At 40.7% G+C, this 23,076-nt stretch overlaps 1 protein-coding gene across 2 annotated transcripts in view; it reads left to right on the forward strand.

Moving 5' to 3' along the window:
• Nucleotides 1–21,779, forward strand: part of RRAGD (Ras related GTP binding D) — a 46,583-nt gene extending 24,804 nt beyond the window's left edge. For both annotated transcript variants that reach the window (XM_028847360.2, XM_077999676.1), the window contains exons 3-7: nt 5,518–5,717; nt 6,527–6,641; nt 8,085–8,227; nt 13,963–14,111; nt 18,590–21,779. In XM_028847360.2, coding sequence (XP_028703193.1) covers nt 5,518–5,717; nt 6,527–6,641; nt 8,085–8,227; nt 13,963–14,111; nt 18,590–18,741 — 759 coding nt within the window. In that variant the 3' untranslated portion in view covers nt 18,742–21,779. The remainder of the gene's footprint in view (nt 1–5,517; nt 5,718–6,526; nt 6,642–8,084; nt 8,228–13,962; nt 14,112–18,589) is intronic.
• Nucleotides 21,780–23,076: the final 1,297 nt, after the last annotated feature.

The raw sequence follows: 23,076 nt of genomic DNA on the forward strand, positions 1-23,076 counted from the left end.
GGTTCTTTCTTTCCTTTTTGGTAGGGGTGTGGAGGAGGGAGACTTCAAATCCAATGCCTGATCTGTGATCAGCAGTTTACTCTCTTCCCATGGGTCTACCCAGAAACACGTGTGTTACCTGCACCACATCCAGGGCCTGCTGTCAGCAGCTGCTTTTCTGACTGTCCCACTTGTACTGACCTGTTTTCTGGCCCATCTGTGGTCTTGGCAGTATCCCCTGCCTTACTGTCTCAGGTCTGCCAGCACCATAAATTAGGGAGCTTGGAGCTCGAGGGGAGTGGATGGGGTGTGTGCATGCTGCTGTAGGGAAGGGGAGGCTCTAGGAATGTCATGCTTATCTCTCTCTTCTAAGCTCCATTTTTCTCCCTAAGTCACGCAGCAGCTGTTTCTGTAGTTGTTGAACTGGGTAGGTGTAGTAGGCCTACCCATGGGTGAGTAGATTTCCAACCAGATGACTCATCATTACAAGACAATGGGTTAGTAAGTACTTGCTTAATTACCATGTTGTGCTTACATAGCAATTTGCATTTATGGGAATTTAAATGTACAGTGTAATCTCTTTTAGGTGTTTCTAATATGGTTATAATATGGCTAAAATAGGTACATCTATTTTTAAATTGAAGGCAGACCTTCAATTTAGGTTGGTAAATGTGTTTTTTATTTTAATTGTGTTTCTTTAGTTTTTTTTTTTTTTTTTCTTCCTCAGACGAGGTCTCACTATGTTGCCCAGGCTGGAGCACAGTGGTTATTCACAAGTGTGATTATAACCCACTACAGCCTCAAACTCCTGGGCTCAAGTGATCCTCCTATTTCAACCTCCCAGGTAGCTGGGACTACAGATGCATGCTACTATGCTTGGCTCTTCTCTTGGGTGTTTTTTGTGGGGCAGAGAAAGATATAGGAATGTTTGAGAAGTTCATTTTTTAAGGTTATACTTTTTGTTTGTTTTTGAGACGGAGTCTCGCTCTGTTGCCCAGGCTGGAGTGCAGTGGCGTAATCTCAGCTCACTGCAAACTCTGCCTCCTGGGTTCTTGCCATTTTCCTGCCTCAGCCTCCAGATTAGCTGGGACTACAGGCACCTGCCACCATGCCTGGCCAATTTTTTGATTTTTAATAGAGATGAGGATTCACTGTGTTAGCCAGAATGGTCTCAATCTTCTGACCTTGTGATCCACCCACCTCGGCTTCCCAAAGTGTTGGGATTACAGGTGTGAGCCACTGCGCCTGGCCTAAAGTTATACTTTTTAAAAAGAGGAGGCTGGGCACAGTGGCTCATGTCTATAATCCGAACACTTTGGGAGGCCAAGGTGGGAGGACCACTTAGGCCCAGAAGTTTGAGGCTGCAATGAGCTATGATTGTGCCACTGCACTCCAGCCTGGGTGACAGAGCAAGACCCTGTCTCAAAAAGAGAAAAAAAAACACACATAAAAATAAAGAGTAGGAAAAGCATTGTTGAATGCTGTAATTTATTTAAAATAAGGAATAATTAAATAAGCAGTTTCAAAACCTAGTATACTTTTCTGTTGGAAGCAGTGTGTAAAAATCATGTTTGCAGGAACTTTTATTGGATGTGATTAGAAGCACTGACAGGAAAATCAAAACTTTAGGGAAGTGTCTCCACAGCACTTGAGTGTCCTTTCCTTTCTTTCTTTCTTTTTTTTTTGGATGAAGTCTCACTCTGTCGCCAGGCTGGAGTGCAGTGGCACGATCTCGGCTCACTGCAACCTCCGCTAACTAGGTTCAAGTGATTCTCCTGCCTCAGCCTCCTGAGTAGCCACCATACCCAGCTAAGTTTTATATTTTTAGTAGAGACAGGGTTTCACAGTGTTGGCCAGGATGGTCTCATTCTCTTGACCTTATGATCCACCTGCCCAGCCTCCCAAAGTGCTGGGATTACAGGCATGAGCCACCACACCCAGCCCCTTTCCTTTATTTCTAAGCAGTGCTATTTTGGTCTCACACCTCATATTTTTATTTTTTTGTTCATGAATTCCTTACAGTCACAGGATTGCCAGATAAATATATCCCCAAGGAGAAAATGTGTCCTCAGAGAATGTCATGAAATAAAAAAGAATGAAAGCAAGAGTGGTTCCCGTGATCTGTGGTGACACCCCAGCCCTGCTCCCCAGCCTGCAGAAAGCACCATATCTCCTGAAGCCCTCGCACATGTGCCTGTGGATCCAAAAGAGAGTTTCTTCTTGACCTGTGCTGGTGTTTGTGACCTGCCCATAATCCCCAGATCTAATTTCAGAGTAGAAACTATGCAGTGTATTTCACATCAATGTTTATTTGTCATAGAAAGTAATAAACAATGGGAAAAATCACCTGCAATCCTTCTGTTCTAACCAACCAAGTATTTTCTTCTTTTTAGTCCTTATAGCTACATGCTTCTTTATCAGTTAGTTGGTAATGAGACCATTTTATATGCTTGGCAGGGAGGTTAGAGTAGCAATTTCCAATCTTTGGAGATGTGATGCTCTCTTGACATTGGGTAGTTTTGCTCACAGACATGTTCCCTTAACTCCCGTCCTCAGTTAAAGACAGCAGTAACACTTTTCTTGAGGTGTAATTTACATGCAATAAAATGCACTCATTTTAAGCGTACAGTTCCACAGGTTTGACAAATGTGTACACCATGTAACCACCTCTCCTTCAAGTTATAGAATATTTCCACCACCCCAAAGCTTCCCTTGTGCCCTTTCTCAGGTGGTGCCCTGAAACGCTGAGCCCCAGACAACCACTGAAGTGCTGTCACTTTAGTTTGCTTTTTCTAGAATTTCATCTATGTGAAACCATACAGTAATACCTTTAGTTTTTAATGCTTAATCTGGTGACCCAGCATCCGACATTTGCTTCTCATTTAATTTTTTTTTTTTTTTTTTTTGAGACAGAGTCTTGCTCTGTTGCCCAGGAAAGAGTGCAGTGGCTCGATCTTGGCTGACAGCAACCTCTGCCTCCCAGGTTTAAGCAATTATCCTGCCTCAGTCTCCTGAGTAGCTGGGATTATAGGCATGCGCCACCACGCCCGGCTAATTTTAGTATTTTTTTAGTAGAGACGGGGTTTCACCATGTTGGTCAGGCTGGTCTCGAACTCCTGACCTTGTGATCTGCCTGCCTCGGCCTCCCAAATTGCTGGGATTACAGGCATGAGCCACCATGCCCGGCCTCATTTTATTTAATTTTTACAGACGGGCTGTCACTCTGTTACCTAGGATGGAGTGCAGTGGCATGATCATAGGATCATAGCTCATTGTAAACTCAAATTCCTGGGCTCAAGGAATTCTCCTGCCTCAGCCTCCGAGTAGCTGGGACTACAGGTGCGCACCACCAAGCCTGGTTAAATATATATATACACATATATATACACACACACACATATATATATACACACACACACACACATATATATACACACACACACATACATACACTTTTTTTTTTTTTTTTTAGAGCTAGGGGTCTCACTGTGTTGTCCAGGCTGGTCTTGAACTCAAGCAGTCCTCTCCAGTAGGTGGGATTACAGGCGCAAGCCACTGCTCCTGGCTTTTGTCTTTTATTCTAAACAACTCTGTAGAGTGTGAAGGATGGGAAGGACTCCATTTGCGTTTTTCCCTCTTCATAGTTTCCTATTTATATAATTAATATTTGATTTACCTAGAGACTAAGGATACATTTTTATTGATGTTTGAAGCATAGAAAAATGCCAGAAAACACCCCTAATTATATTGGCTTTCTGTTTTCTTACTTTCTTAAAAGTAAGTTGTATTGGAACACCGTAAGTGGCAGGGGGTGAGGTGCGGTGGGGGAAGGCATTTAGATTCTGTCCTACAGATCTCTTTCCTTTTTTTTTTTTTTTTTTTTTTGCTATGAAAACAAGACCTGTTCGCACCCTTCAAATTGGCAATAAATAAGAGATCTGACACCACCAATTGTTGGTGAGGGTCTGAAGCATCAGATGCTGTTTACACACTTCCAGGTACGGTCAAGGCACTCCTACCTATGACCCGACAAGTCACCCTTCAGAGTAAGCCACATGTACATGAGACTGTACACATATCATTGTAATCACATATAAATGGAAATATTTACAATGTCCATCAGCAGGCAAATATATGATAAATTATAGATCATCCATAAAAGGAAGTTTTATAGAGCCATTAAAAGGAACTAATGTACTGTAGTTATGTACTACATAACATTCAATGTAGGTGAATCTCACTGACAGTGTTGAATGAAAAAGGCAAACTATAATATACACACAACTTAATATTTCTTTCCATTTTTAAACAATGTAAATGAATTCTGTGTGTTTGGGGATATATATGTCTGTATTAATGTATACATGAGTGAGAATAAATACTAAACTTGGGATAGTGGTTGTCTCTAGAGGATGAGGGGGTAGGGGGATAGCATGGGTTGGGAGGATGAGGAGAAACACAGAGGGCTTTGGTGTAAATGTTTCATTTCTTAAACAGAGATGAATACACAGGTGTTCATTTTATAGGCATGGGAAGAAGAAAAAAGTTAGTATTGTTTGGGGCAATTACTCTAGACCAGGGGCCTTTTTCTGTAAAAGGCCAGATGGCAAACATCTTACGCTTTGTAGACTGTACTGTCTCTGAGGAGTTTCTCTAGAGGAAACTTAACTCTGCCACTGTAGCACAAAAGCAGCCTTAGATAATATGAAAGCAATTGAGCACGTTCCAATACAACTTACTTTTAAGAAACAGGCACAGGGCCTGCAGACTGTGGTCTGCTGACTTCTGCACTGAACCAGTGGTTCTTAAAATTGCTCCCCACCTCCTTCCCCATCTGCCCAGTGGCCTGTATCATGCCTCTATCTCTAATTGTTCATCACAGTTCACAAGAGACTGGAAAAGTTAGGATGAACAGTATTCTGGGGAAGGTCTTATGTGGAGTTGGGTCCATTTCTCTTCCTGAAACCACAACTCTGAATTTTTTTTTTTTTTTTTTTTTGGAGACCGAGTCTCAGTCTGTCATCCAGGCTGGAGTGCAGTGGTGTGATCTCGGCACACTGCAATCTCTGCCTCCCGGGTTCAAGCGATTCTCCTGCCTCAGCCTCCCGAGTAACTGGTACTACAGGCACCCGCCACCACGCCCGGCTAATTTTTTTGTTTTTTTTAGTAGAGAAGGGGTTTCACCATGTTAGCCAGGATGGTCTTGATCTCCTGACCTCATGATCTGCCCGCCTGGGCCTCCCAACGTTCTGGGAGCGTGAACCACCGTACCCTGCCAACTCTGATCTTTATGACTGTCATCAACCTCAGTCATAACTGCCTAAATCAGCTGCATTTTTTAAAGCATTTCTTTTTCCTCTTTTTGTTAACAGAACTTAAGTTTTCACACTGTAATTCTAAGAAGCCAGCTTGTTGAGGGGAATCGTTGCAACATATTTCAGGGGTTTGCAGCCACATAGTTTCCAGGTGAACAGTGTGTGTGGGGGAGGGTCAGGAAGCAAAGTGGCCTTCTCTCACAGGCGTTGCCTTTGGTCCTAGGACGATTACATGGAAGCCCTGGCCAGGCTCCACCTCACGGTGACCAGGGCCTACAAAGTGAATACCGACATCAACTTCGAGGTGTTTATTCATAAAGTGGATGGTCTGTCAGATGACCACAAAATTGAAACCCAAAGAGATATTCACCAGCGAGCAAACGATGACCTTGCAGATGCTGGATTAGAAAAAATTCACCTCAGGTGAGAACAGAAACCCCTTGAGGACCCCAATAAAGGATGAAGGAAAGCCAGTTTGCGGTTCGGAGTCACCATGATTGGCTTGGCATGGGCAGTAATTTACCTTCTTTACCCTGTTTCACGCTGTAGACCGGTAGGATTGGGGAAAACGAGCTTTGCATGTGCTAATGCTAATCTTTAGTGAAAGCAGTGTTTTTTTGTTTTTTAACAAATGGTCAAAGCTAAGGTTCTCCCCTCACATGAAAAACACATTATAGAAAACCCATGAATATAATTCTAGTAGTTAGTTGATGCTAAAGTTTACAGTTCTCGATAAAGCTATTATCTGTAATTATAAGTAAAGGAGTAGCCTGAAAACAATCCAAATAGGAATCCTCACAAAGGAAAACAATGTCTGTCATTTTTTGTGAGGTAGTACATGCATCATTCATTTTGTAAATTGGGAAATGGAAAAAAAATTTGCTTCAATATCAAGAATAGAAGTTACTAATGGGACAACCTAAGAGGCTTGTGTAAAGATGATCTGGCATGGATTGTCCTGCAGAATGTCAGGAAGCTGTGGGATGGACACAGATTGCTGCGGTTTTAAGCTTGCCAGTCGGCAGATGAGAATAGGCACAGCTCGGGCTTTTTGGGAGGTGGGGAGGAATGGCTTGCTTTTTACTGAGGTCACTGTAAACTCTGAGGAGGGCTGGACTTTATGTGTTAGGACTATAGATACAGAAGGCAGATGACCGGTGTATTGACATAGCCTAAGCAGCCTGTTCCTCATTCAAAGGGAAAACATGATGAAATACCGTTTCCTCTTTCAGCTTTTATCTGACAAGCATATATGATCATTCAATATTTGAAGCTTTTAGCAAAGTGGTTCAGAAACTGATTCCACAACTCCCAACTCTGGAGAATTTGCTGAACATCTTTATCTCAGTAAGTAAATAATATGCTCCTGTTTGCGTCACTTGTAGAATTTGAAAATAGCATTGCAAGAGTGAAAAAGATCTTATTTCCAACTGCTCCTATAGCATTTCAAGGTCATTTGAGTGTTAAAGATTACTCCTACGTGTTGTTTTAGGTCCTTTAAAATTTAACTCCCGGCCCAGCTTGGTGGCTCACGCCCCACTTTGGGAGGTTGAGGCAGTACGATGGCTTGAGGCCAGGAGTTTGGGACCAGCCTAAGTAACATAGTGAGATCCTGTCTCTACAAAAAAAAAAAAAAAAAAAAAAAAGTAAAAACTAGCCAGGTGTGATAGCACATGCCTGTAGTCCCAGCTACTTGGAAGGCTGTGGTGGAAGGAACTTGAGCCCAGGTGTTTGAGGCTGAAGTGAGCCATGATTATGCCACTGCACTCCAGCCTGGACATCAGAGCGAGAACTTGTCTCTAAAAATAAAAAAAATAAAAATAAAAATAAAAATAAAATGTACTCAAATGCATTCCTGCACTTCAGTGGTATAACTGGAGTGCTTATTCAAGTTGTAGGCAATCATTAAATATTAATAGAGCCCCACCAGAGGTAGGGAATGTAAAGCTTGGTTTTATTGGTAAGACGCAGATGGTTGAATAGCTTTTTATAAGTTTAACATGCTGTGAATGATGTGCTGAATGAACCCTACACACTACCAGCTCCAGGTAGGCTCTGCTGAGTTGAATTGAGGCAGAACTGTTGGTTGTACTCACGTTTACTCTATCACTACACAATTTTGAGTGTGTTTGTTTAGTGTTTCTAAGCTTATTTTAAAATTTACAGTCAGTAAAAGTATTTTTACTTGGCCTTTTCCTAACTGCAGGTATACATCTCTGTTAGGAAATATTGCCCAATTTGATTACCTAAAATAAATAATTTGTGATAATTCAAATTCTTTTATTTCTTTTCTTTTTTTTGAGATAGAGTTTCGCTCTTGTCGCCCAGGCTGGAGTGCAGGGGTGCCATCTTGGCTCACCGCAACCTCCGCCTCCCGGGTTCAAGCAATTCTCTTGCCTCAGCCTCCCAAGTAGCTAGGATTACAGGCATGCACCACCATGCCTGGCTAATTTTGTATTTTTAGGAGAAACAGGTTTCTCCCTGTTGGTCAGGCTGGTTTCAAACTCCTGACCTCAGGTGATCTGCCTGCCTCGGCCTCCAAAAGTGCTGGGATTACAGGCGTGAGCCACCGCGCCCAGCCTCTACTTTTTATTTCTTATGCAAGTCCAGTATAAAGAAGTTTATGACAGTGAAGTTTAAATTGTAATAAAATGGTACAATTTAAATTTTTGTAACTTGAGTTTTGCTCATTTGTATTTTACATTGAGAATGGCATTCAATTTTGTGTAGTTATGACATGGTCTGAAGTTGGCTGTTGCTTTAAGGCAGCATTTTTTTTTTTTATTTCAGAATTCTGGAATTGAAAAGGCATTTCTGTTTGATGTGGTCAGTAAAATTTATATTGCAACTGATAGTACTCCAGTGGATATGCAAACCTATGAGCTCTGCTGTGATATGATAGATGTGGTTATTGACATCTCTTGTATTTATGGGTAAGTACAACATTCATTAAGGCCACAATCAAGCCATCCTTCCTTCATGACCTTTCAGGCATTTTGCATTTACATTTACTTGAGTTTAACATTTTTGTCTTAAATGACTGAAATCTATATATAAATATACCATTTAGCATGCAATAATAACAGTTGTTGAGCAAATGCCAGGCATTATGCGAATAATCTTATTGCATGCTTTGTATTATTTATTTTATTTTTTTAGCAATAAGGTGTCCCTGTGTTGTCCAGGATAGATCACTCCTGGGCTCAAATGATCCTCCCACCTCAACCTCTCGAGTAGCTGGGATTATAGGTATGAGCCACTGTGCCCAGGTTATCATTTAATTCTCAACTATTCTATGTGGCAAGAATTACATTTGGCCCTTGAACGACACAGGGGTTGGGGTACCAACCCTTTGAACAGTCAAAAAGCCGCAGATATCTCCCCCCGACAAATTTAGCTATTAATACTAATAGTCTACTGTTGACTGGAAGCCTTACTGATAACATGAATCGTTGATTAACATACATTTTGTATGTTACGTATTATGTACTGTATTCTTAACAATAAAGTGAGCTACAGAGAAGAAAATCAAGAAAAGTATAAGGAAGAATATATTTACTATTTATTAAATGAAAGTGGGTCATCATAAAGGTCTTCATCCTCATTGTCTTCACATTGAGTAGGCTGAGGAGGAGGAAGAGAAGGGGTTGATGTTGCTGTCTTAGGAGTGGCAGAAGCTGAAGAAAATCCACGGATACGTGGATTTAGGAAGTTCACATCAGTGTTGTTTAAGGTCAACTGTACTGTATTCACTTTACAGATGAAAAAACTGAGATTCAAAGTGGTTACATTTCCTACCCTTGCTCACACTATCAGTAAGGACTGGAAATAGAATTTGAATTCAGATCTGATTCCTGATCCTCTGCTGAAAAAAATTTGTTAACATATCATTCCTAGAAAACAGAACTTCCTATACACTTAATATAAAATTAACAAGGAGTGGGGGAAACTGATTATGTTACCCGACGTAGAAACAATTCTACATAATTATAAATGTGCTGAACAGGTGGTGTACAGACTGACTGGGTGTGAACTAGTTGTTCATCTTATTAAGATGTTAAGGTGTTGCTATCTGTATTGTATCTGACATCCTCATCTAATTGATGAGGTAAAACTTCTGCTCATCTTCCTCTTTACTCACTTCCTGTGACCTGCCTTACACAACTTGACACTCTGCCTCTTTCGTTAGCTTTTGTGAGAGTCTAGTCTCCATTTCTCTCTTCCACTACTTAAAAATCCTTTGCCCACTCAGCTCAGATTCTCTCTGTTAACTGTTACACACACACACACACACACACACACACACACACACACACACACACGGAAAATGATACTTACAGGATTGTAGCGAGGATGAAATATCATTAGGCTCATAACGTGCCTTCACCTGGTAGACCCTGGATAAATGTAGCTGCCATAATTTATTATTACTGTTATTATTAAATGCTGACATCTGGCTTTAGAAATAGACCTTATTGCCCAAGATTACTGCCCTGAAGCATTCTATTATTTTTAAACCGTTTAAGTGGATGACCTTGAAATAGTCATGGAAGATGAACGCACCCTGATTACAGTGCAGATTGCCATGGTAATCAAGTACAATGAACAACACAATTAATCTGGCACATGCTTAACAATGTGCAGGATCATTATTGTGCCATATGGTCATTAGATGTAAGTGGTAAGTTGTTCATGTAAATGATGTTAATCAGAGTTACTTCTACCCAGCTAAAACAAACATGGGTAGGGAGGGGTTAGGAGGAGGCAGCCTGGCTTCGCTGTCAGATTGGTTTTTCTGTGGTGGAGTACAGTTTTCTGAGAACCCACAGGATTCAGTAAGAACCAGTCTGGGTCACAGACGGTTTGTGGGCTCTGGGGTTTCCTCAGATTGTTTGCTAGAGCAGCAATAAGCCAGTCCTGTTAACCAGCAGGAGGCAGGGTTGTGTGCAGAGCCTGGGGCCCTCTTAGGCAATGAGGAAGCAGGTGGTCTTGTAACTGGAGGCCTTGCTGCCCCGCCCCAGCTGCCCAGTGGAGACCAGCAGGCCCTAGAATCAGGTGACCTGGTGCCTCAGGAATTTCTCAGCTGAGGCTGTGCCCCAGCTGGCAGCTCTGTGCTCGCGCATGCACACACACACACACACACGCACACATTTTGAAATATGTTCTATCTTCATGCGTTTTCATTGCTTACAGATGAAACACTTGAGTAGTAAAACAGTTTTTGCAATTGCAGACCTCATCAATATCTACTTGTAATTTTTGGTGGAGTTTTTGTTTTTCTAATTTGTTTAATGTTTACCTTTTTCTGATTGTGAAAGTAATGCATGCTCATTGCAGAAAATACATAAAAGTCTAAAGAATAAAATTAAAGTAGCCCATAATCTCACCACCTAGAGACAGTCAGTGTTTACATTATTTATATAGTTGTTCTTATTTCCATGCGTAATTTTTAGGATAATGAGATCACATTGTATGTAAAATTTTATATCCTGCTTTTTTCATTTAACATTATCACCTAAGAATTTTCCTGTATTATTTTTTTTTTTTTTTTTTTTTTTTTTTTTTTTTTTGAGGCGGAGTTTCGCTCTGTCTCCCAGGCTGGAGTGCAGTGGCTGGATCTCAGCTCACTGCAAGCTCCGCCTCCCGGGTTTACGCCATTCTCCTGCCTCAGCCTCCCGAGTAGCTAGGACTACAGGCGCCCGCCACCTCGCCCGGCTAGTTTTTTTTTGTATTTTTTAGTAGAGACGGGGTTTCACCATGTTAGCCAGGATGGTCTCGATCTCCTGACCTCGTGATCCGCCCGTCTCGGCCTCCCAAAGTGCTGGGATTACAGGCTTGAGCCACCGCGCCCGGCCTTTCCTGTATTATTAAATGCTGCTAATAAACACAGTGTTTAATATCTATATAGTATTGTATTTACTTGGAAATTTTAAATGCCATTTTCTTCATTGGATAAAACATGTTAAATGTTTCAGTTTCTTGTTCTCAGAACATTACTTATAAGCAAGAGAGATTGGGCCTTAAAATATAGTAGTTAAAAGCAGTGCAATGGAAGTTAACGAATTCTGTTAAAGCATCTTTAACATTTGAAGTCCAGCACTTAAAAGGTTTTTCTTTAATGTTTTGGTAGGTTATAGTGAGTTGAATCCTTTGGAAAAAAAAAAAAAACAAAAAAACGAACTTCCACAATTTACTTTTTTTTTTTTTTTTGAGATGGAGTTTCACTCTTGTTGCCCAAGCTGTAGTGCAATGGCGTGATCTCGGCTCACTGCAACCTCCGCCTCCTGGGTTCAAGCAATTCTCCTCCCTCAGCCTCCCGAGTAGCTGGGATTACAGACATGCACCACCATGCCCAGCTAATTTTGTATTTTTAGTAGAGACAGAGTTTCTCCACGTGGGTCAGGCTGTTCTCGAACTCCCGACCTCAGGTGATCGCCTCGGCCTCCCAAAGTGCTGGGATTACAGGCATGAGCCACCGCACCCAGCCTCACAATTTACTTTTAAGTGGCCATGTATACAGCAGTTTAAAATACTCTCAAAACTAAAAACCTACATTTCCTAAAAATACTCTTGTGCAATTCAGGCTTTTCATTAAATCTGGCTTGATACTCTACCCCCTTGTGTATTTACAGGATTAAAGAATAAACTTTGAAATTAGCCATATCTAGGTTTGAGGTCCTGGCTTTACCCCTATCATCAACTTTGACCAAGTTATCTTATTTTCCTCTAGCCTCAGTTTCCTTAGAAACTTAGAGGATTTGGCCGGGCGCGGTGGCTCACGCCTGTAATCCCAGCACTTTGGGAGGCTGAGGCGGGAGGATCATAAGGTGAGGAGATCGAGACCATCCCGGTGAACACGGTGAAACCCTGTCTCTACTAAAAATACAAAAAAAATTAGCTGGGCGTGGTGGCGGGCGCCTGTAGTCCCAGCTACTCGGGAGGCTGAAGCAGGAGAATGGTGTGAATCCAGGAGGCAGAGTTTGCAGTGAGCCGAGATCATGCCACTGCACTCCAGCCTGGGCAATAGAGCGAGACTCTGTCTCAACAACAACAAAAAAAAGAAAGAAACTTAGAGGATTCTTATAGCAGACAGAGGATAATGCATTTTGAGAACTAAGACTGGTTCATATCACATAGTAAATATTTAATAAGTGCTAGCTCTTAGTGAATGTGATAAGGTTTAACACAATTCCAATTAAGTCAAATTTCTGGTCAGTTATTCATAAATTTGGGGAGTAAAAATAAATCAGAAAATTTACGTACAGTTTTAGGTAAGGGGGAAAAGGTTTAGGGAAGTGTCCTTTGCCTGTGAGGAAAGAATTCATAACTCTTTTATTACACAGGTATCTTCAGAAGGTGCAGTTTCAGTCATTAAAGCTGTAATAATAAATGTGTATTTTATGTTCTCAGCATTATGTTTAGTGCTATATATGCATTATTTCATTTAGTCTTCATTAGAAAACTTTGAAATAATTACTGTTAGTGTACATATGAGGAAATTGAGGCTCAAAGAAGTTATTCGACTTGTCCAAGCTCACATAGCTAGCAAATAAAAGAACTGAGATTCAAACTCAAGTCATTTGTGTTTACAGATCACACTTTTTCTTAAATAGACCTATATATCTTCTTTTTTTTTTTGAGACGGAGTCCTGCTCTGTCACCCAGGCTGGAGTGCAATGGTGGGATCTCGGCTTACTGCAATGTCTGCCTCCTGGGTTCAAGCGATTCTTCTGCCTCAGCCTCCCGAGTAGCTGGGATCACAGGTGTGCGCCACCACGTGGTGCCTGGCTAATTCTTGTATTTTTAGTAGAGACGGGGTTTCACCCATATTGGCCAGGCCGGTCTTGAACTCCTGACCTTGTGTCTACCTGCCTTCCAAGTGTTAGGATTACAGGCGTGAGCCACTGTGCCTGGCCAAATAGACCTATATATCTTATTTAACTCTTTATTTTGAAAAAACGTTCAAACCTACAGAAAATATACAAGAGTAGTAAAATGAACTCCTGTACAACTCTTCATTGGGATTCATCAGTTTTTACCAATTTGCCATATTTGCTACATCTCTCTTTTTCTAATACATATTGTGTATCCATTTTTTTTGGGTAAACCATTTGAGAGTAAGTTGAACCAGTTCACAGTTCAGCAAATTTAGCATGGCTACATTATTATCTAATATATAGACCATAGGCAGATTTTCCCAGTGGTCCCAATTCTATCTTTTATAGCAGTTTTTCCCAATTCAGGATCCAGTCTAGCACTTGGCTTTCAGGTCTCTTTAGACTCCTTGAATTTGGAACATATCTTCAGCCTTTCTTAGTCTTTCATCAGACCATGCTTTTAACAGCCCGGCTATTCTAGATGAGAAAACAAGAAGCCCTTGGCCACGGAGGTGGGGAGAGCTAACCTCATCCTTCAGCTGGCTTCTTCAGGTGCCTAGAGAGTGGCCCAGCTGCTGCAGATAGCCACTCATTGTCAGTAGGAAGTGACTGTTGAGGACTGTGTATGTTTCTGTGCCCGTGTGTTTCTGAGATCTTTTGCTGAAAGGCACTGCAAGTGTAAACAACTTACAATTATCACTTTTTGTGGCTTAAAGCCAGTCTCTGTCACTGGCTTAGTTTCTAGTTCTTTCTCAATGGTCACATATGTTTTGGTTTCTGTCCCCATTTAGTCTCAAAGAAGATGGAGCAGGAACCCCCTATGACAAGGAATCCACAGCCATCATAAAGCTTAATAATACAACCGTGCTTTATTTAAAAGAGGTGACAAAGTTCCTGGCTCTCGTTTGCTTTGTCAGAGAGGAAAGCTTTGAAAGAAAAGGTAACTTTTTGGTATGATTTAAAAGAAGCATTAAAAGAAGCATCAGACTGCTACTGCATGTATTGTTTGTTGAATGTGGGACAACAGCATGCCCCTCAAAACTTCCAGATGCCAGTCACAGGCCCCCTTGGCTGGGAGGCCAGAGCTGGGTGGGCTCCTGCCCACAGTGTCAGCTTCTGGGCCAGTGAACTGGCCTGCCCTCTAGTGGTGCATCTGCGATTGCAGCGAGGTGGAAGGGGAACCCCATGATCCTCCCAGGCGCCTTGGCATCTCTGCTAGGGGGAAGCTAGCTGGGCATTGTTGCCAGGCAGTGAATGAAGTCTTTTACCAGGGAGCAGACTCCCAGTCTATATTGAGGATGGAGGTCTCCACTTTGGTCCACATCTCTAGAAGGTCTTAGGTAACCGTGTGATCTTTTGTTCTTCCCACGTAAAGGAGGGGACAACAGGTGGTTTGACTTCTGTTCAGCCTCAAAATACTTCTTAAATCTTCAGAACACAGGGATGGCATCATGATTCCGAAAAGGGAAGACCATGAATATACTTAACTACACCGAATATTTTTTTAGGATCAAATTCAGTTTTATTTTGAAACAAAAGCAATTAAACTAATTTCCCCTTTCTATAATATCTAAACAAAAGTTACTAACAAAAGTCCCTAGCTTACTGATGTGGCTAGGGACTTTTGTTAATAACAGGGTATGGTTTACTAATTTGTTGGGTTAAAAAAAAATCTCCAACAAATAATTAGTTACATATCCTGAATATGTAATAGTAACATATCCTGAAATAGCCTTTTCCTCCTATATTATAAGCAATATAAATCCATTAAATTAAAAATGCTTTGAAAATTTAGGAAAGTATATAGAATAAAACCTCGTATTTCACCATCTAGAGCTAAACCCATGTTAAATTTCTGGAATTTTGTTTCTTCCTTTCTCTCTTTTTTTTTTGAGACAGGATCTCGCTCTGTTACTTAGGCTGGAGTGCAGTGGCACAGTCACGGCTTTCTGCAGCTTCGACCACCTGGGCCCAGGTGATCCTCCCACCTCATCCTCCCATGTAGCTAGGACCACAGGCACATGTCAACACACCTGGAATTTTTTTTTTTTTTTTTTTGTAGAGATTGGGGTCTCACCATAATTCTCACCTAGGCTGGTCTCAAACTCCTCGGCTCAAGGGATCCTCCCACCTCGACATCCCAAAGTGCTGGGATTAAAGGAGTGAGCCACCACGTCCGGCTCTCTTCCTCTCTTATTTCCTCTCCCTCCTACCCTCGCTCCTTTTCTCCCTTCCTTCATTCCTTTTTTTTCCTTCCTTCCAACAAAACTGGGGCCATATTGTCTAATATAGTTTTATATTCTACTATAGTTTTATATGTATTTCACTTATATATGTAATGACATTTTCCTAATTCATTGGCTATGAAAACATAATTTAGATTGTTTCTTTTTATCAGAAAAGTAATAGATTCTTTTAGAAAATTTAGAAATATTTAGCAAAAAAACAATAATTATCAGTGTTTCTCATTCAGGTAACATTTCCTGTATACTTTTCCAGTCCTTTCTTGCATATGCATTTTCTAAAAGAACTATAATAGATTGCATGATGAATTCTACCTTATAACCTTCACTTAAATTTTTACAGACATATTTCCAATTCACCGTCTTTTTTTAACCACATCTTTTTTTTTTTTTTTTGAGATGGAGTCTCGCTCTGTCCCCCAGGCTGGAGTGCAGTGGCGCGATCTTGGCTCACTGCAAGCTCCGCCTCCCGGGTTCACGCCATTGTCCTGCCTCAGCCTCCTGAGCTGGGACTACAGGCGCCCGCCACCATGCCCGGCTAATTTTTTGTATTTATAGTAGAGACGGGGTTTCACCGTGGTCTCAATCTCCTGACCTTGTGATCCGCCCGCCTCGGCCTCCCAAAGTGCTGGGATTACAGGCGTGAGCCACCGCGCCCGGCTTAACCACATCATTTTAATGATTGTATTAGATTCTTCTATTTTCAGACATCTATATTGTTTCTAGATTTTGATGTGATAAATAATACCATTATGACCTCCTTTGCACTAAATATTTATGTGCATCTTTGGTTGTTTCCTAAGGAAAAATTTCAAGTGGAATTACTTAGATCAAAAGGGTAGGCCCATTTTGGGGGCTTCTAATGCATGTTACCAAAATGTTCTTCAGAAAGATTTTCCGGTTTTATGCTGTAAAGAGAATATGAATACTTATTTTGCTGTGTTCTTATCAATATTGGGTATTAGTATTTTTAAAAGTTGATAATTGAAAGCTGGTATATTATGTGAATTTACATTTTCTTGCTGCTTAGTGATGTCCTGTATTTTTCCTGTTTGTACCATGACTGACCAAATTGCTTTTTGTGTCCTTTGGCCTCAAAACTTTAAATTAAATGGTGTTCATCTTTTACTCCTTATTTTCATCTTGCTAGAAACAGGAACAGATTATATAATAGATCATGGAATTTTAAAGATAGACAGGAATACACCTTGTTTCACCCTCTCATTTCACAGATGATTTTACTCAGGCCTAGAAAATATAAATGACTTTCTCTCAATATCACACCACCACTTTATGGCAGTCAGGGCTATAGGTTGCTGGCCTCAAGTGATCCTCCCTGCTCGGCCTCCCAAAGTACTGTGCTGTGCCTGGCCTCCTGGTGTGCTTGGTGCCTGGGTATTTTACTATGCAGCGAGGGTTGAGAACTCCTGAACCAGAGAAGGATGTGGGGCCTTATGAACTGTAGGTGGGGTGAAGAGAGTGTTTATTTTGTTTATGTCTCTGTTCACGTATTTTCAAAAGCTTTTCATGAGGGTTGAAATAGCAAACACTGTTTATGGATGTTTACTGTCTTTAAAAAGTCTCAGTTGTGAACTTTTACTTCTTAAAACTCCAAACACAGCAAGATTACTGTTACATTTTGAAATGTGCAAAGATATGTTAAGGTTTGTCAAGAACAATAGGGGCGGGTGCCAGTGGTTCATGCCTGTAATGCCCGCACTTTGGGAGGCCAAAGTGGAAGGATTGCTTGAGCCTAGGGGTTCAAGACCAGCCTGGGCACCATAGTGAGACCTCATCTCTAGAAAAAATTAAAATATGAGGTGGAAGGATTGCTTGAGCCCAGGAGGTTGAGACTGCACTGAGCTGTGACCGAGCCTTGCACTCCCACCTGGGTGACAGAGTGAGACCCTGCCTCAAAAATAAGAACAATAGGATATGTCTGAAATTTCCCAAGTTGAGTATTTCATTGTACCCTTCTCATTGAGCCAAGTTCTTTTAGCTAAGCTTTTTAGGACACTTTGTTGCACATAAAAGCAGAGAATCTTGAGGCTCTCACATCTCATATTCAAATTGCCATTTAAAAATCGTTCATTTGCTCCCTTGTTTTTATTACTTTTCCCGTTGCTTGTGTCAGTGGTCTTTCCTTGAGGAAACTGACTGCTGGTTTTACTGCACTAGTGGTTCCCTATCTCTGCAGAAGCAGCAGAGGGCACTACTCAGAGGTTTTCCTGCTCCTGGAAACCGAGATGGCGCCCTCCCCTTGCAGTTAGTTGTATAACTAGTTTGAAGAATTTAATCCTTGGCTGGAATCCTAATTCTTCCTTTGGACGGGGCTCTAGAAGCATCCCCTGATAGATAGAAGTAATTGTTGGGCTAGTTATTTTAATAAATTTAAAGATAGTAAATAGAACTGACCACCTTATCCTAATTGGTGTAAACATAACGTTGCTCTTAGGACTTACAAATTACTAGTAATGATGAAAAATGCACTCCTCAAGACTTTGGATTATCTTTTATTCTATTTTTTGTGTCACTGATATATTTCTGAAGACACAAGAAGATTCTCTCCTACTATTTCTCCACTTAAAATACTTAGTACTGAAAAGCTGAGCGTCATTGGTTGTTGAATTTCCGCTGGAGTTCGTGAGATGACTGTTAACACTCTGAAATTAGGGGCTTCGCTTTCCCTGGGGCTTATGAGAATGGTTTAAATATAATAGATACTCAGTAAATATTGATTGATACACAGCTTTGGGATTCCAAGTCACGGTCTGCCTCTACTCAGAGTCAGTCTAATAACGCCCTTTGGGGAGACACATTTTTCATTACAGATTTCTCTTAATTGTAAGAAATCTTTAATTCTGAAAGGTTAAAAAAAAAGTTCAGTTCAGTGGTTCTTTAAATCTTTTAGGGTCCTAGGAACCTTTGAAAATATGGTCTATGCTCTGGAACCTTGCCTCAGGAAAAATTTTCCTTCACAAGACTTTGCCTATAATTCCTAAAGGTTTATAGCAATTTCTGAAAGCCAACTGCAGACATCCCAGGGAAATCTGTAGTCCTTACGCTAAGACCATCCTCTACTGCCCCCTACTGGCTTCTCCTGGCCGTGGGTCCCATGAAAAGATGGAGATTATTTCGACGTGACATTTATAAGTATTTTTGTTCTCTTCTCCAGGACTAATTGACTATAATTTTCATTGCTTCCGGAAGGCCATTCATGAAGTTTTTGAGGTGAGAATGAAAGTAGTAAAATCCCGAAAGGTTCAGAATCGGCTGCAGAAGAAAAAGGGAGCCACCCCTAATGGGGCCCCTAGAGTGCTGCTGTAGGTGAGGTTTCAGGAACACCTTTTGAAACCAGACCTTATCCATGAGACTGCTGCGCCATGTTGCACTAAAGGAAGAGGAAGAAGGAGATTGGGACACATACCATGGATTTGTTGTTTAAAAAAAAAAATTCCTGCAACTCTCTTGATCTTGTCTTTTATAAATAAAGTAAGCACTTTGAAGCAAAAAACTTGTATATTAACAGTGATGTGAAATCCATTGTCCTTTCATTACACAAATGTAAACTTTTATGGTCTGTATTCAAAAAAATCCCATGTAAGAACTGCCAGGAACTGTACATATTTTGCACTTTTTCATGTTTCTCATTGAATTGAACTTTGATAAAACAACTTTTCTAAGCTTTTTTTCTGTACTTGGTGTCAAGGACATGCATACTGTAGTCCACATCTATATGGCAATCAGAAATTAATCAAAAAGTGATGCATTGGTAATGACTTTTTGTAAATTTGGAAATCTTTGCTACCAGTTGTTGAGAAAAATCATTTTTCAGTGGAGTTGGAACAGATTGGAGCTACAAGCTCCAGGAGCAATAAGAACTGTCCCCTATTTATAATGGGTGTAAACAGTTTTGTAGAATAATGTTAGCACCAGACTTACCTAAAAATTTCTATAGTGATGGCTGTGCTTCCCTGCTCAACGGTTTTTATGAAGTTCTTTACCTCAACACACATCTCTATAATCACTTTGTACAGAGAGGTTATTTCTTTTTGTTGCATTACTATTCTTTTGAAACTTTGGGACCAGATTTCCAAAATGGTGCCGATCACTGGAGAGAAGTAAGAATGTCACTGAATTGCAGGGTTTCTGGAGGTTTTTCTGTACCTGCCACCCAGGGCTAAAGTAACATCAGAGGCCCAAACTTGTCCCAAAAGTATGTGATGGGCAACTGCAGACTAAAAAACATATATACAATTCTGGACTTCCGGCCCTGTGCGATGGTCTGGTGTGCTGCATTTAAAATGCTTCTTCAGGACCAGTTCTTTATTGCTCTATGACCATAGTGAATAGAACAAATCGCAGATCCCCACCATGGAGTTCCATCCTGTCAGTCACTTCTGTCACCGCCACATCTCCTTCTCACTGGTGATAACGTGCCTCGTGTACGCCACTTGTTCTCACCTTATGAATGAGCCCAGCTCAGCCTGCCACCAGCATGCTCTGCAAGGCTGAAGAGTCATCCTGAAGACCCCTAAAGGTCAATGGGAAAAGGATGGCTGGAGAGACATTACAATTAGCTGTGTAATTGTTTCTGTGAAATTCTTTCACTTACGTTTACTTTAGACTAACAGGAAATTAAGAGTCCTAAATCTACACCTATGCTAAATCATTCCAAGTAGATGATTTTATGTGCATCTCCAGGGCTAGCACCCTAAGGCATGCTTGTGGGGAATTAGAAAATGAGATTTTTTTTTTTTTAAAGCAGAGCCTCCTAAGAACATCAAAGTTGGTCCTAGCAAAATATATAAAGTCCCTAAAGCAACTTATACTTGAAACTTTTTTTTTTTTTTGAGGGGGCCTCATTCTGTTGCTTGTGCTGGAGTGCATTGGTACAATCATAGCTCACTGTTACCTCTTGGGCTCAAGGGATCCTTTCATCTCAGCCTCCCTAGTAGCTGGAACTACAGGTGTGCACCATCACGCCCGGCTAATTCTTAAATTTTGTTTTTGTAGAGACAGGATCTCACTGTGTTGCCCAAGATGGTCTCAAACTCCTGGCCCCAAGCAATCCTCCTGCCTTGGCCTCCCCGAATGCTGAGATTACAGGCCTGAGCTACTGCGCCCATCCTAAACTTTCCCACTTCTCTCTGTGGCTTCTTTCCAACCTCTCTCCTTCCTCTCCCCAAGTCCTGTTTCTTTGAAGCTGGTAACTGAATTTAAGATGATATCTGGTTGGGGTTTAAGGTTTGAGCCTCCCAAGGGTCTGTGCATTTTGAAAGGAGATTTCTAAAAATAATTAAGGTGACCTAACTCCTTTCCTCATGATTCCTACTCCGAAACCTGGATGGTTAGGAGCCCAGGGCTCCCTAATCTCCAGAGCTATATCCTGTTGGACCTTTGCCAACAGACCTGGCACTTATGGGCTATTGTTGTAAATCTAATTCTCTAATATTTTTTACATGTTGTTTCACTTTGAATAAGCAAATGAAGAATCAGTTTTCTAATATGACTTTATTCTCAAGCTAGAGACACTAGCCTATTTGGTAAATCACACATTACTTAGGTATATTTATTACTATAACCAGGTGGAGCTTCCATGTTTAAGCTGGGTATATGATGGGTTTTTGTTAAAATGTGCCTTAAAAAGCCTATTACTTCAAGAGCAAATGATTCTTTGGGGGAAAGGCAAAAATAATCCTATGACATAGGGCCCAAGTTCATGGTAGTAAGTGCACTCTTTGATTAATCACACGCTAATATAGATTACTGCCTCTAACTTTGTAAGTGTGGCAATGACTTCCTAATTAAAGAAAGATGCAGGAGTTATTTCTAAGCGTTCAGTTTTTCAAATATGTGTTATTGGAAATGTCTTCAAGTTATTTTGCATTGTATTTTTGATATGGGAGGCAGCTTATTGCAATGTGTATGGCCATGTTTCATTCTCAAATTTAATTCTATAAATACGAAGCCTAAATACATGGCTACAGCAACTGCACTGGAACAGTTTTGCTTGGTTTTAGGGATTGAGAACTTGCCTTGCAGGTTTCCTTCCTCAAAAGCAGGGGCAGTCCTTTGCCTTTTGAGTCAATTAGAACTTTTACATAGAGGTGAGACTGTGAATTATTTTGGTTATTTTCAGTGATTAGATTAGTGTGAATGACCAGGGTGGAATGTTTTTGAAGGAATATAAAGCAAAAACTGGTTGACATTCACAAACTGTTCTTTTGTGAACATATATTGGACCCTGAAATATGACTAAAATCATAGCAATATTGTTACATACGGGTTATATGCCAACTCTGAAATATACTCTGGAAAAACAGCCGAATTGTCTTGGTTATTAAAGTATGGTATGCATTCAACTTGTACAGACTGGATGTAATTTGTAATCAGGTATAGCTCATGTTTTACTTTAAGCAGTACATCACTTATAACTATTGTTAAGCCATGGCTTTCAGGAATGTTAACTGCCAGTTTAAAAGCATGTGTCCTGGGTTCATGCTTTGGTAAAGCTCTCATTTCAAGTATATTCATAACCAAGCTTTCTGGGAGCAGAATGGTCTCTTTGGTGACAAGGAAGTACAGCCTTTCCTGTTTCTGAGGTTGCTTACCATACATGTATGTCACTGTTTCATTGGCCCTGTTACATCCATTTGGTAAAATTTATTTGTCCTGATTAACCAGCTCTCCTTTTATAGAAATGATGATAAATCTCACTACTTTAATTTATGGTTTTATTTTTAAACTCTCTTACATCTCCACATTTTTGATGGGTACATGCCAGTTAGGGCTGTAGAACTGTTACTTTAGTAAACTTCAGATACTAATTCTTGCTGCTGTGGCCCTAATCCCCTAGTCATATGGAAATCCTTTTCCTAACAGTTTACCTTATCATTCTTAACTTTGCTTAGTAAGATTCCATCCTACAATGACCTTTTTCAGATCCCCTAGGAGTTCTCAGAGAGGGGCTAGCATTAGATGTTATATCTCAAATATGAAATCCTATTTCTGATTGGAAAACCTGATCTGAAATAATTATTTCCAAGATTTTACATCAGTAGTGATGTTGAGCTTAAGAGAAAGAAAATTTTGTCTTCAACAGAAGTATTTAGTAGTACTACATACTGATTGAGTACACAGTATGCCCCAGGCACTGCTCTGAAGTACTTTTGCATTACTAAAATTCATAAATCCAAGAGGTAAGTACTGTTACCATTTCTGTTTTTCAGACGAGGCAACCAAGGTCAAAAAGATGAAATAATAACTTGCTCCAGATCATATAGCTAGTAAGCCCACTCTCCCAACTACAACTGTAAGCAGCTTCACCAAATGTTTTTAAAAAATAGCTTCCTTTCACAAATATGAAGACGGGCACTTGGAGGATTTGTCTGGTGGACTAAGACTATGGGGTGTGCCATTTGAGGATGCAAAAGGAGGGCGGTATTCAGGAGAGTGTATCAGAGCCCACCAGATTCATTGGAGTTTATCCACCTAAATTACTACATTACTACATGGGCGTGAATGCTGGCATATTGAGAAAGAAATACCTATTCTTACATGAGCTGCCCTGACATAGAACCAATAGGAGCAGTCTTCCAAATGTACTTCACCCAGAGAAGAAAGTCAAAGATCACGCATTTTTATTCCTAATCCATTAAA

This window comes from Macaca mulatta, chromosome 4 (assembly GCF_049350105.2).
Source record: "Macaca mulatta isolate MMU2019108-1 chromosome 4, T2T-MMU8v2.0, whole genome shotgun sequence".
NCBI classification, from domain to species: Eukaryota; Metazoa; Chordata; class Mammalia; order Primates; family Cercopithecidae; genus Macaca; species Macaca mulatta.